The 14,624-nt window shown below is 39.5% G+C and overlaps 1 protein-coding gene across 18 annotated transcripts in view; it reads left to right on the top strand.

The window, feature by feature from the left end:
• Positions 1-14,624, top strand: part of ESR1 (estrogen receptor 1) — a 413,977-nt gene that overhangs the window by 166,331 nt on the left and 233,022 nt on the right. For all 18 annotated transcript variants that reach the window (XM_082730084.1, XM_082730096.1, XM_082730087.1 and 15 more), the window contains one exon: positions 5,229-5,345. In XM_082730084.1, coding sequence (XP_082586210.1) covers positions 5,229-5,345 — 117 coding nt within the window. The remainder of the gene's footprint in view (positions 1-5,228; positions 5,346-14,624) is intronic.

Genomic DNA, 14,624 nt, shown 5'->3' with positions numbered 1-14,624 from the left:
CAGCTCCATTTTGTTCAGGTAACAAATACTTGCTGAGCTCCACTGTGTGCCTGAGAATGTGTTGGGCACAGGACAGAGGGTGATAAATAAGATGGATGTAGTCCATCCGCTGTCAGGCCTATAAGTCACCTGGGGATTTTGAGGAGCAGTTAAAGTCCAAAGTAGTAAGCTCTGTGACAGGACAAAAGCTAGGCATCATCAGAGGGGCAGAGAGGAACCTCAGAGGATTTGCTATATTGACTGACACATCTGAAAGTCTAATGGGAGTCATTTGGGCTAAGAGTAGGGGAAGTGTGTTCCCACAAGAAAGAATGGTGTGTGCAGTTGGGGGGGTGGGAAGGAGAAGAGTGTGTTAGAATGGGACATGATTAGAACTTAGAGAGTGGTAAAGATAAGGCCAGGTAAGCTTGGTAAGCTGTTTTAAGGCATTTAGATTTTATCCTTAGAGCTTTGAGGAGCATCAGAATAGTAAAGCAGGATAGTGGCTTGGTGGTGTAGGATTTTAGAAGAATCACCTGGCAACTTCGTGGGCAATGGTGGGCAGGAGAAGGCTGGAGGCAGGGGGTGGCTTAGTGGGCTGCTGTGATATTCTGGGCTGGAGAGGGTATGAATTCTGGTAGTAGGGGTGATGGGCCAGGGTAAAACTCTTTTTTCTTTGAAAAAGAATTTAAAAATAATAGATTTGATCAGTGAGTGCATGTGTGAGAGGGTTCAAGTGAGGAAGAGGCTAGAGAGTCTTGAAATAACACCAGGTCTCAGGCTTTGTGGTATGGTGATAAAAAGGAAGAGACTGGTGAGGAAAGACGACCACCGGTTGGTTGTGTTTGGAAGAGCCATCTTGAAGAGCTATGAAAAAGTCAAGTCTAAATGGACCGACCATAGGCAGGTAGGTAGATATATGGGTATGAAGCTCAGCCAAAGAGACTTGGTCTGAGGTGACTGCCAGAACGTGCTGAAAGAAAAGTGTGGCAACAGGAAAGATACCCAAGCTTCTCTCAGGATACTGCTTATTTTATTTTTTTTTTCAGCTTTATTGAAGCATAATTGACACGTTATAAGATATTTAAAGTGTTCATTTTGATGATTTGGTGTACCTGTATTTTGTGAAAGGATACCCTCCAGTAAATTAGTTAACACATCTATTACCTCATGTATTTACTTTTTTTGTGGTGAAAACATTTAAGTTCTACTTTCTGAGGAGATTTCCATGGTACATTAGAATTATCATCAGCTCTAGTCACCATGTTCTACCTCAGAGCCTTAGAACTTCTTAGTCTCAAGATTCCACACAAGTGACACCATGTAGTATTTATTTCTCTGTCTGGCTAATTTCATTTAAAATAATGCCCTCCAGGTTTATCCCTATTGTCACAAATGATAGGATTTCTTTCTTTTTTAAGGCTGAATTATATTCCAGTATATTTATATAAATATATAAATGCCACCTTTCCTTTTTTTAATCTATCAATGGACACTTAGGTTGTTTCCATGCCTTGGCAATTATGAATAACGCTGCTGTGAACATGGTAGTACAGTTAATGATTTTGTTTTCTTCTGTTAAGGACCCAGTACCGGAAACATTTGATCATAGGGTAGCTCTGTTCTTAATTTCTTGAGGAACCGCCATACTGTTTTCCACAATGGCCGCACCAGTTTCGTTCCCACCAAACAGTGTGCGAGGGCTTCCTTTTCTTCGAGTCATGCCCTACTTGTTTCCATTTGGTATGTTTTATATTTCTTTTGAAGCTCTGACTATGGGTCATTGACTATTTTTGTAGCTAGCAAGTGTTGGTAACAATGTGTTGGTAACAATGCAAAAACACCTGCTACTGACGGAAGGTAAAATAGGAAGAAAAGGGTAAAACAAAAAGATGAGAGAAAGAATCCCAGAGAACTGTGGGTAAGATGTGAGCTCATCTGATGGCCTAGGAGCCGGGGGTTGGCCTGGTGGTTTCTGCTCCTCAAGCTTTCTGTTCAGGTTTCATTCATTCCCTCTTTTCTCTACTCCCAGTTATTCAGACCCCACATCAGTCCGAAGGTATTCTTTTTATTTTATGGTGGGCAACGAAATAGGGATTATTTCTCCAAAACATCACCCGAGCCTCACATCTTGGCTTTGGCCTTCTGCATTTCATCTAGGCCTGTGTGAAAGGCATGTTGGAGCTGGTCTGGTCACAGGTACAAGGAGTTCTTCAGTGTCTTTCGTGAAAACACTATTTCATTCATACAGTCGGTGTGAGATTTTTTTTTTCTCATTTAATTAGCTCTACTTTAATAAGGATAGGATTTTTACAAGCATTGTTTTCCCAAGAACAAATAATAAAGTTTAAAGAGAAGTTTCCTCTTAAAGCAACTAACTTTTTAATGGCTTCAGTGGCTTTCATAACGCACCTTTGCTGGGTTGCCTGGGTGGCTCAGTTGATTAAGTATTTGACTCTTGATCTCAGCCTAGGTCTTGATCTCAGGGTCCTGAGTTTGAGCCCTGCCCAGTGTGGAGCCTACTTCAAACAAACAAATAAACAAACAAACAAAAACACACCTTTATAAAATTATTACGCTCAAAGAACAAAAAACTACCTTGCTGTTATCCTCTGATGTCAGGTGAAGACTTTTAAATAGTTGTTAATGGTATTTAGTTAGGGTACTAAACTTTAGGTCGTACATCAAATCCATACCTATTCATTTTTTCTTGTTACCAATTCAGCAATTCTAAATTTTAATGTAGTTGGAGCAAGAGAAAATCCACTTTGTCACCAAAGGTTTGCAGTACAAACATGATTCTGCAGGGTATCTAGCTTCTTTCTTGTTAAGGGGTGAATTCAATTCCACAAGTCTAGTGTATTTTATCTATTAAATGTGTTAGCTCAGGAATTTCACTTGGGTCTATAAAGATACACATCTACGGTGATAATGAATGCAAACATAACATTTCACCAGTTGGCCTCTGATCTAATGCAGTTATTCCATCCTCTGGCTTGCAGAACAACTGGCTTTTGAGAGAAAAGTGAATCAAAGTTAATTTCCGGTTCCAATGATTCTTGACTAGTTTCTTCTGAGACTTAATAGAGTTTTTTAGAGTTAAAATAAATCAGGATGTACAACATAAACGTCATAGGAGACCAAACACTGAAAGTTTCTTTGAGGTGTCAGAAGACAGCAACTTTTGCTTAAAGTTAACATCTACCCAGGTAAATTTTGTTTCTGGTTCTATGATTTCCTCAGCTTGTCCCTGTTAACAAGGGCAGTTCAAAACATAAAAATTGTGCCTGAATATTTGAGGCAGTGTGTGGTCACTTATTAAAGCAGTCAGTTTACAATTTTGCTGGCTAGTTGGCTGCTTCCTGTTAGGCAAAAGAAGAATGCAACGTGTTAATTTGATCCAAAGCCTGTTTATGTGGTAGTTTTTATAATGTATATCTAAAGATGGAGAAGCAAGTTTTATGAGACCAGCCTTTCTTGTTAAGGCCCCATTCCACCCTATTCGAATGGAGACTGACCCTAAAATTGAATAAAGAACAAAGAGTTCTGTAGTGAAAACTTCAGTATATGTTGCATCTTGCCCTTGGTGAAATAGGGAAATAGAGACACAGATGATCTGAATTAGAGGGTGCAGTATTGCCTCATCATTGTTTTTTTTTTTTTTTTTGAGAATGGGAAATATTTTATAATTGTCCATATCATCACCATAGTCTAAATTCACATGTAAGAATTTAGACTTCTGTAAACGAACTTCTTCATAAAAACATGCCAATATTTATTGATTTGTGGAGTTTAATATTTTCCATATTAGAGACCAGACTTCTTTTGAGGGATCAAGAAATGGAGGTGACCCCTAAATCTTAGAGCAGAAACTTCTTGTGGGCAGTGGGCTGTGTGTACCCAGAACTCAGAGAAGAGGGTTGGGCTGGAGGACGACTCTGCAAGCCCTCTCAGTCCTCAGTTTATGACCAAGGAAGCCGGAGCCATGGACTAAATTCTCTTGTGGGAAAATTTGGAGTCCTAAGAAGGGCCTGACACCGAGACCTGTCCTGCTCTAGCTTAATGTTGGGTGGAGGAAATCTGCAAATAACACTGGGAAGCCACGGCCCGAGGGGTGGAAAGAGCCCAGGGGAGTTCTGCGTTATGGAAGCCAAGGGAAAAGCATGTCTCCAGAGGAAGGGAGGAATTGTCGGATGCTCTGGTAGGTCAAATAGGATGTGGGCTGGAAATATCTGTTGGCTTCAGCAATAGGGGTCATTTGAAGGAAGGATTTAAGCAGCTCTTTTGGGTAGAAAGGTAGAAACCAGGCGTGGGTTGAGCTAGGCAGGAGACGTGAGGAAAGAGCAGTCCTCAAGTGTGTAGACCTTTCTGAGGAGCTGAACTGAGAAGCAGCGTGGGTTGTAAGATGAAAGTCTGAGAGGGACGTGAGGTCTGGAGAGACCTTTTTTGTGGGCACAGTTGCACGTGATGGGCATCTGAGCAAGAAGGACGCAGTAAACAAGAAGTGAAAGAAAGAGGATCAATATAAAGCAACAGTAGCGACAACAATGTTTTTTATAAGCCCCTGACAGGTGTTCTGACATTGGATTCTTAGAATAGTGCCACATGGTGGGCGCCATTATTTTCTCCAGGTGAGAGAGGGGTGAGACCTAGAGATGTTAACGACGCGATGCAGCATCCTCCAGCTAGTAAGTGAAGGACTAACTTATCGACCTGAGGACTGAGCTTTGCTTCTGTCCCAGCTCACCGCCCCCAACTGGAATGTAGATGTTGGGGCTGTGTTTGAATAGTTGCATAAAGGTTTTCTCATTTCTGTTTTAAGAAAGGCCACTTTAAAACTCTATGAAAGTTCTTGCGGTGTTGTTCCAACAAGAATTCTAGCTCGTGGTGTGGGTCAAAGGGGGAAAAAAAAAGCCTTATTTGCTGAGAAAAATGTGTGAGTGTAGATAGAGCTTTGTGCCCCCAAGTATAAGCCATAGGAACTGAAGGTGATTTGCTCAGCCAACTCTGGAAGCAGTTGGTTGAGGCAAAAATCAAGTCTAGGTGAGTTAAGCTGCCCCACCACCCCTCTCCTACCCAACCCCCCACCCCCGACTTGGAGAAGGACAGCAAAAGGATGGTATGACGAAGTAGTAGCACAATCAGGCCAAGTAACTGATAGGAAAACATCCCCCAGGTGGCTTCCCTATAGCTTCAGACTGGCTACATTTCCTAAAATAATATTAATTTTGTCCTTTTGCTTTTCATAGGACATAATGACTACATGTGTCCAGCTACCAACCAGTGCACGATTGATAAGAACAGAAGGAAGAGCTGTCAGGCCTGCCGGCTCCGCAAGTGCTATGAAGTAGGCATGATGAAAGGCGGTAGGTACCTCCCCGCCCCGCAGGGTGCCGGTGGGCAAAGGGTGTCCCTGTCTGGCCCCCAGTGCTGGCTGCTTCGGTCCCAACAACCATGGCAGTGCAGTGCTTTCTCTTCTAATTAGTTGTTTACTCCTATTCCTATTTTTCTTTACTACAAAAGTATTTTTATAACATTTTTTTTTAATAGGAAGTGCCTGGAACTGGAGATTCTAACATGCTTTTTGTGTTTTATATTTTAGATGTAAATACTTCTATTTTAAATCAGAGGTGTGTGGGAGGTGGCGGTGGAAGGAAAGGAAGAAGAGTGCCCTGTGAATTATTCTAGAAATACTTTTCAGTGACTGTTTATATTGCTGATGCTAGAAAACAATGTCTGAGAAGAAGCTTTCCCTAAATTGAGACTTATAAATGTGAGAGATAAAGAGCTTATTTATGATCTAACAATCTCTGAACATTCCTCAGGGCATTTGAATTTCAATCAAAAGGCAGCTTTTTCCTTTAGACGGTGACCGTAGCTCCCATAACCTGAGCATCTGGCCTGGGGCGGGGACAGTGGAATGACCGTGGAACGCTAGCAGATCAGGAGACGCTCAGGCTTTGTGCCCCTGTGCCTCCATCTTTGTGGCTGCCTGCGTGTGCACGTGCACGAGCGCGTGCATAAATAGGTGTGGTTTTCTGTCCCCTCACATACCCAGCTTTCCAGTTTTCTTTTAGGGAAATCCAGTGTTTGGTTCTGAGGGTATTGCCTGCTCTGTAGGTGTGGTTGCCTGACCTTGTATTCTTGGGCATCTAGTCTTGAGGAATAAGATGCCAGTCTTGGGTAGCTTCCAAAATACTGGGAGAGAACAAACAGAAAATGTGTAACTAAAGTCATGGTGCTTTCAGTGTTTTAGGAGGATAAAAGGGGAGAGAGGGACCTAGGATTGTGTTATATTGCCTGCTGACTGTAATAGGGGAAGAGCTTTTTGAAGGAGATGGGGAGTGAACATGAGTTAAGGAGAAGGGGGTTACAATGAAAAAAAAAAATGGCGGTTGTGCAGGTGGAGGGCAGCTAGCCTTTAGCTTGGTAATACTTTGCTGAAAGGGGAAGCGGAAGGAAAACCTATAACCTGGTTAGAAGGAAGTTTACAGTCGACGATTCCTGAGTTCTGTGATCACAGATAAGCCTGCAGGGTGGGATTTTCAGTGCAGCATTTGGAATAAATTCTCTTGATGAACAGACGAAATATTGAATTTACTCATTTGTGAGCTGTGACTATATGTCTTGGATGTCTGAAAAAGCAGCTTTAACTCGAAGGGTAATTAATTCTAAGAATTTAACAGCCATATTCAGAAAATGACACTTAGAGTCATAAATGGATTAAATATTTAAGGAATTCATTTTTCCTTGTGCCGTTAGAGAATTAGTCAGGCTTACTTGAACTCACAAAAAGCTTCTTAAGGTAACTTGAAAAGTGACAGGAATATAACAGCTGCATGTAAAAAGTTTAATATGAACCAGCAGAGTCCGAGTTTAATGTGGTTCTTTGATGACTGCAAGTAGTAGTTTAAGCCCAGCCTCTTAGGCTCTGTCTGAAAGCTGAAATAATCAACTAATGCAAATGTCCAAAACATTTTTCCTTTTAGGGTACCCATACGCTGACCCCACTTCATAAAAAGAATTCTGTTTGTTTTTTTTTTTTTAAAGATTTTATTTGTTTATTTGAGAGAGAGAGAGAGATCACAAGTAGGCAGAGAGGCAGGCAGAGAGAAAGGGGAAGCAGGCTCTGCGCTGAGCAGAGAGCCTAATGAGGGACTTAATGCAGGTCTTGATCCCAGGACCCTGAGACCATGACCCAAGCCAAAGGCAGAGGCTTAACCCACTGAGCCACCCCAAAAGAATTCTGTTTTTCCTAATTTATATCCAAATAAAGTCTGGCTGCATAAATATAAATTATGCATACTTGTTTTTAATCTAACAAAAATTTTAATATGCGGAGTCAAAATGAGAGTCTTCCCACTGTTTTTAAATAGAACTCTAGATAATCTGACTACACCCAGGCAGTCTGTGTGTACATGCATATACTTGTACAAGTGTATTTATGACTAAAATATATATCTGTGTTAGTTTGCTGCCAAATCAGTCTGCTTGGCCTGCCCTAACAAAGTCTACAGCCTGTGGGGCTTGAATAACAGAAATCAATTTTCTCACAGTTCTGGAGGCTCAAAGTGCAAGACGAAGGGGTTGGAAAATCCAGTTTCTGGTAAGACGTGTCTTCCAGGCTTTTACATAACTGCTTTTTCAGTGTGTCCTTTTCTCTGTGGGCACAGGCATAGAGGGAGCATTCTCTGGTGTGTGTGTCTCTTCTTACAAGGATGCTGGTCCTATTGGATTAGGATCCCACCTTTATGACCTTGTTTAACCTTTAATACTTCCATGGAGGCCTTATCTTCAGATACAGTCACACTGCCTGGCTTCAACATAGGAATTAGGGTGGGAAATAATTTAGTCTATAATAGCTGTTGTATCAAAATACTATAGATTGGGGGGCTTAACCCACAGAAATTTATTTTCTCACAATTCTGGAGACTGGGAAGTCCAAGGTCAGGGTGTCCGCAGGCTTGGTCTCATCTCACGGTCTTCTCCTTGGCTTACAGATGGTCACCTTCTTACTGTGGCCTTTTTTTTTTTTTTTTTTTTCTGTACTCACACATCCTTGGTATTTTTTCTTTTTCTTCTAAGGACACCAGTCCTGTTGGAGTAGGGCCCCACCTGTGTGACCTCGTTTGATCTTTTTTTATCTCTTTAAAGACCCTGTGATCAAATAAAATCATATTCTAAGGTACTGGGGTTAGGCTTCAACACAAATTTTGAGGGGAACAAAATTCAGGACATACCAGTATCTCATAAAGGCTTCTCAGTGGTTATTCAGTATCTGTCTACATATAATTAGAGTATGTATCTTTCTGGCAGTTTATATATATGTGTGTGTAAGTTTTATGCCAAGCTTTAAAGTTGTAAAATTATAGGCTGTGCAAACATCTCATTTTAATTATATGTATAAAGCATTTGCCAGTAACACAATGTGATTTATTACATTTTCTACAACATGAAATACCACATATAACCTCATGACACTTTGTATAACAACTCTCCAAATCCCACTGAATAAAGACTTAATTTACAATTGGAAGTACAAATATAACTATAAAGTTTGAAATTACTTTGTAAAAACAGCTGTGACTAAATAAATCTTTATAACATTTCCTACTGGTTTCATAAGAATCCAGTTCCTTTCTTTATTTTTTTTTATTTTACTTTTTCAGTGTAAGAATCCACTTTCTTAGCCAGGCTGGATACCAATTAGATTAGTGAATCTCTACCTATAACATCAAATTATTAGTTTCAGATTAAAGAGAGAACCATATACCTATACTCCCTATTTTTATAGCAAGACCGAGTAAATTTACTGAATGTTCTAAAGATCTGAAAGAGTACATGACTTATCTACATGAAGAAATTATTTGAATCTGTTTCGATGCCTGTATTACACTGAAAATCACAACATCATTATTAGATTTGGTTCTGAGCCCTGGTAGTTCCGTAAGATACAGGATTTAAGTGCTCTGGAGAATGCGTTTCCTGATTGTAGCATATGTGCAGGCCTTTCTGCCTCAGCTGCATTTTCCTCCCCAACCGCAGATTCGTGTCTTTTCTTTGGGGAGGCTATGCTGGTTCCCAGTGTTCTACCTTTCACAGTACTCAGTTCTTCTCAACTTACCATAATTATTACCGTTAGCTATTCAGCAACTGTCCATAAACTCCCATGATGGCAGGGACTCTCTCTGTCTTGTTTACTGAGCTAGCACTAAACAAGTCACAAAATAAGTGTTCAAAACTTTTTTCTTTCTTTCTTTCTTTCTTCTTTCTTTCTTTCTTTCTTTCTTTCTTTCTTTCTTTTCTTTTTCTTTTTTTTTTTTTTTTTTTTTTTTTGCATGAGGTGATGATTTAATTCATTTAATTAGTTATTTGTGTATGTCTGACATGTGAGCTATTATGGAGCAAATGAGTAAGACCCGGTCCCTTCCATCACTGTCCTCATAGTACAAAAAGGACATTTGCGTATGAAAAGTCCAGAAGACAAGTTGAGAATGGTTGGAAGATGAAGATGATAATGAAAGATGAGTGGCCGATGGAAGTTCAGAGCTTTAACCAACCACTCCTGGGTTAGTCCAACCCAGGATATGACTCAGACTGTCTGATTCCCAAGGCATGTAAATCTATATGTAGATATATATGTATATATCCCATATGTGTATGTATGTTTATGCATACATATATATGTCTATATATATACACACACATATATATTTATTAAGATTTATTTATTTATTTTAAAGAGGGGAGGGGCAGGTGGAGAGGAAGAGAAACCCACAAGAAGACTCCCTGCTGAGCACAGAACCTGACATGGGGCATGATCTCAGGACCCTGAGTTTATGACCTGAGCCCAAATCAAAGGGCTGGGTGCTTAACCAAATGAGCCACCCACGTGCCCCCAGGTGTACATTGTTATCAAAGAAACTGATGTTCTCGTTTGATTCGGTGCAAAGGAGGAAGACTTCAGAGGTGGAATTCTTGGTACAAATACTGCTCCTTCTCAGACTTGCTGAGCAGTCCTGTTATAGTCACTTTTATGAGCTTCATTATCCTCAAATGTGAAATAAAAATAAATAAATTCTACTTAACAAGTTTGTTACAAAAGTTGTAATTCATAACATATAAAAGTACTTTATAAATTTAAACTACCACCCAAGTGTTAGCTATTATGTCTTTTCTTTCTCTCTTCCCCTCTTTTTTGTTTTTTGTTTTTGTTATTGTTGTTGGAAGAAAGAGAATGGTAATTTCATCACTTATAGTGGGTATAAATATCTAATTCCCTTGGAGGAATAAAAATCTGGCTCGGACACATCTGCTTTTTTGTTTTTTTTCTTTTTGGTATGTATCCTGGATATGGTTTCATGATGGGTAAGATTTGTTGTGCTTTTTATTTTATGATGTCAGAGGTCTACACAAACTTGTTGAAATTCTTTCCTCACAATAGACTCAGAAGTGTGTTGGTAGCAAAGTTTTCATTTTTCACCTGAGGAAATTGGCATACAGAAATTAATTGATGCAGGAAATTAATTGATGGACATACACTCTGGTTATGTTTTCTTATAACTCATTATGTTTTCTTATAATGCATTAAGAAGAAATTTGAAGGGGAGTAGGAGATACAGGCTTCCAGTTATGGAATGAATAACTCACAGAATGAGAGGCACAGCATAAGGAATATAGTCAATGCTATGTTAACACCGATGTATGGTGACAGATGGTAGGTGTACTTGTGTTGAGTGTAGTGTCCTCTATAAACTTGACAAATCATTATGCCATACAGCTGAAACTAATGTAGCATTGTGTGCCAACTATACTCAAATTTAAAAAAAAGATGAAATTTGAAAGAAAGAAATATTGATTAGTTTTTATTTTAATAACAATGCTATGATTTTATTTTGAGAAGTATTCCAAAACAATAAATAAATTAACGTTATGATTTTAAAGTGAAAAGATAAGATACTAATAATATAGATGGGGAGATGTATGTTATGTGTCCAGAATAACTTAGAAGCCCAGAGAAGAATTGGAAAGTACAAATTGCCTTATTTCCTAAGTTAAAAATTTATCATTATGAGCAGCTATAATTCATTGTACTGAAGGGTTAGCTGCCAATCCAGAAAATTAGTTTTCCCTTAATTGTACATTGGCTGTCTTTTAACAAAAATAATCAACTGATTATTTTCTTTTTAAAAGAGTTTATTTATTTATTATTTATTAGAGAGAGACAGAGAGAGAGAAAACATGCATGGGTGAGCACACCAGTGGGCGCCTGGAGAGGGGCAGAGACGAAGGTAGAGGGACAAGCAGACTGCTCAGAGTACAGAGCTGGATGAGGGCTCTATCCCATGACCCTGAGATCGACCCTGAGATCCTGACTTGAGCGGAACCCAAGAGTAGTACCCTTAACAGAATGAGCCACCTAAGTGCCCTAGTAATCAACTGTTTATTAGTATTAATGATGGTAGCACCAAATCAGCACACTGAGAATGTAAATGTTAGGTTCTTTCTTGGTATTTTCCAGTAATTCATGTGAGATTTATAACTGAATGCAGGATTAGGGGTTCATGTTTAGGATTCAATTTCAGAAAAACGTTTAAAAAAAGCTAGTTTCTCTTGACCAAAGAGATTCTGGATGTTTTAAATAGCAACCTATATATCTATGCTATAAGAATATTATTTTACTAATTAATATTTTGGATATTTAATTTATTAAAAATTTCTCCTATATGATCATTTTTCATTTGCAGACAAAGAAATATTCTGAATCCAGTCCTTGAATCATATATGGGACTTAAAAGATTAATGAATCCAATGCTTTTCCACATTTAAATCCATCATCTGCTTCTACCAGCAGTAGCAGATTCTCTATAAGACAGGTGAAAACTGATTTGATATAACCTCTTTTCACTCAATTTGGTGTTCCTGAGAAACCCAAAGGAACCCCAGGACTCTACAGAACACAGTTTGTAAACCACTGATCTAATTACTTCATCTTCTAGATAAGAAAACTGAAGATTATATGACTTGATCAAAGTCTCAGAATACTTAGCAGAAGAGTTGAGCCTAGAATAATAGATTCTAGACTCAGAGTACTTTCTTTTACCAGCATACCTCTTTACTGGGAGTGTTCCATGCTACCACTCACATTTAACATGAAAAATAATGGACTAAAAAAATATGGGTGGCATATAACTAAGTTAAGGCACACAAACACATACATATACTCCAGAGAGAAGAAATCCAGAGTAAAAGAAACCACCTGTATTTTATTCTTCCAGATGACATGGTGGGCACTAAGACTTTGATGATCTGTTGACCTGGGGAGCTAAGGGAATTAGGCTCATAGCTAACCTGTGAATAGCTAGAATCTCTATTTCTGCCTTTAACGTGGTGGCAGCAGCAGCAGGAGAAGGGAATGTGGAATGTGTCAGGACTAACTCTGAATTTAAAAGAAAAGGGGAGGTAGATAATGACGACATCGGGGTCCATTGATTTAGCATAAACAAGAACAATGAGATCACTATGAGAATGAGAACTAATGAGAATTAGTCATTCTGTCCAAATGTTGGTAAAAGTGAAAGAGATGTCCTGATATATCATGCCCTCAGCTGCCCAATGGGGTAGAGGCAGGTCAGCCTCTGTGACTGTTAGTTCAGCTGGGTGAAGCAGGATGGTGGGTAGCCCAGTGCTTCCATCCTTGTAAGAACTTGTAAGAACATCCTTGTAAGAATTTCAGACCTCTTGGCATCGATGGAACAACTTTTTTACAGATTTGGCAGAGTATGATGGGATCAGCTCAATTCAAAGATTGATACCAAAACTTCTTTTGTCAGGGTTGCCAATGACCTTCGTGTTGCTAAATCCAACAGTCCATTCTCAGAACTTTCCTTGACCAGTTAGCAGCCTTTGACACAATAGTTAATTTTCTCCTTAATCTACTTTCTTTACTTGGTTCCCAGGAAAATATACTCTTTTTCTTCCAACCCTCCTGATTACTCCTTTTATGTCTTCTTGGTGTGTTTCTCATCATCTTTACTGATTCTGGGGTGGCCCAGGGTTCAGTCTAGGGACCTCTTCTGTTTTCTGTCTGTATTCCTTGTTAGTATCCTGTAGCCCAGGGGCTTTCAATACCTTTTATATGCTTAGATCCATGATCACATATAATAGGCAGTCAATAAATAGTTGTACCGTGAATGAATTACTAGAATGAATGAGTAAAATGGAAAGTACATCATTATAACTGTAGAGCTATGTATAGATGGAGAAGAGATTGAGTTTTTTGTTTGTTTTTAATTAAGGGAGACTATTGGCTTGGAACTTTTGGAAAACCTGCAGTACAGTAGTTAGCTTTTACTTATCGCAGTTAGCAGCTCATCAATGGCAGACCTCATCAATGGCAAACAACAGTAACCATCTAGTACCTGTCAGGGAGATCACCTAGGAGACTGCTGAGATTAGCTGGGTTCACTCATCTATCTGGCAATCAGCTGGCTCTTTTGGCCAGTGCAGCTGGGATGAACTCAGTTTGGTTTCACATGTCTCTCATCCTCCAGCAGGCTCATGCAGGCCTATCCTCGTGGTGCTGGCAAAGGCACAGAGGACAACAAGCCCCAGATCACTAACCCATTTCAAGCCTTTGCTTGCATTATCTGATGATATCCATTGGGCCCAACGAAGTCAAATGGCTGCGTCCTTTGGCTTCGTAAGGGGTAGGAGTGTGTGGGGGAGAGATTCAGAGTTATATGCAAAGGCTGAGAAACTGGGGCCATTTTTATACTTTATCACAATCAGAAAGATGGGCTTTTCACATTTTGGACTCAAAAATAATTGTAGAGTCATAGAATCTCAGAAGTGGATGAGACCAGTGAGTAATCTTGTATTAGGAATCTTGTAGGTGGCATTCCTGATAGCATATGTTGGAGTGCTGAAAACAGATGTGCATTTTATTTTCATGCTTCTCTTATACATATGATGAAGGGACACAGTGAGTTAGAAAAACCCAGAAGCAGATGGGAGCCAGTATTCCTGGAGAGATATGGGCTAGTTTCCGATAAGCTAGTTTTCACTCATTTATTCAGATGTGGATTTAGTGTATGCATGTGTATGTTACAACTGCTTATGAATGCAAAACAAAAAGGACTTAAGTGTAAGGCTATTTAATCTTTTAGTGGAAGGTTCCTGCATACATGAAATTAACCAAAGAACACTGGCAGTCATACTTTTATTTGTATTTAAGTTATAGCTAGAATACTGTGTTAATTTTTTTTTTAAGATTTTATTTATTTATCAGAGGTGGGGGAGAGAGTCAGCACAGGCAGAGTGGCAGCAGAGACAGAGGGAGAAGCAGGCTCCCTGCTGAGCAAGGAGCCCGATGTGGGACTCGATCCCAGGATACTGGGATCATGACCTGAGCCGAAGGCCGCTGCTTAACCAACTGAGCCACCCAGGCGTCCCCTGTGTTAATTTTTTTTTTTTAAAGCTGTGTTAATTTTTTTAATACTAAAATAATTTGATGGCTCTTTTAGAGGTCAGTTTAGTTCTTAAAGGATGGAAAGAGGGATCTTCATTTACTTTTCTAAGAATGACCTGGCAAGTTAGAAGGAATGCTGACAGTGTTTTAAGGCCAGGCAAAAATTTCAGGATGG

The sequence above is a fragment of the Mustela nivalis genome (assembly GCF_964662115.1).
Source record: "Mustela nivalis genome assembly, chromosome: 5".
Lineage (NCBI taxonomy): Eukaryota > Metazoa > Chordata > Mammalia > Carnivora > Mustelidae > Mustela > Mustela nivalis.
This window is presented reverse-complemented; position numbering and strand designations above follow the sequence as displayed.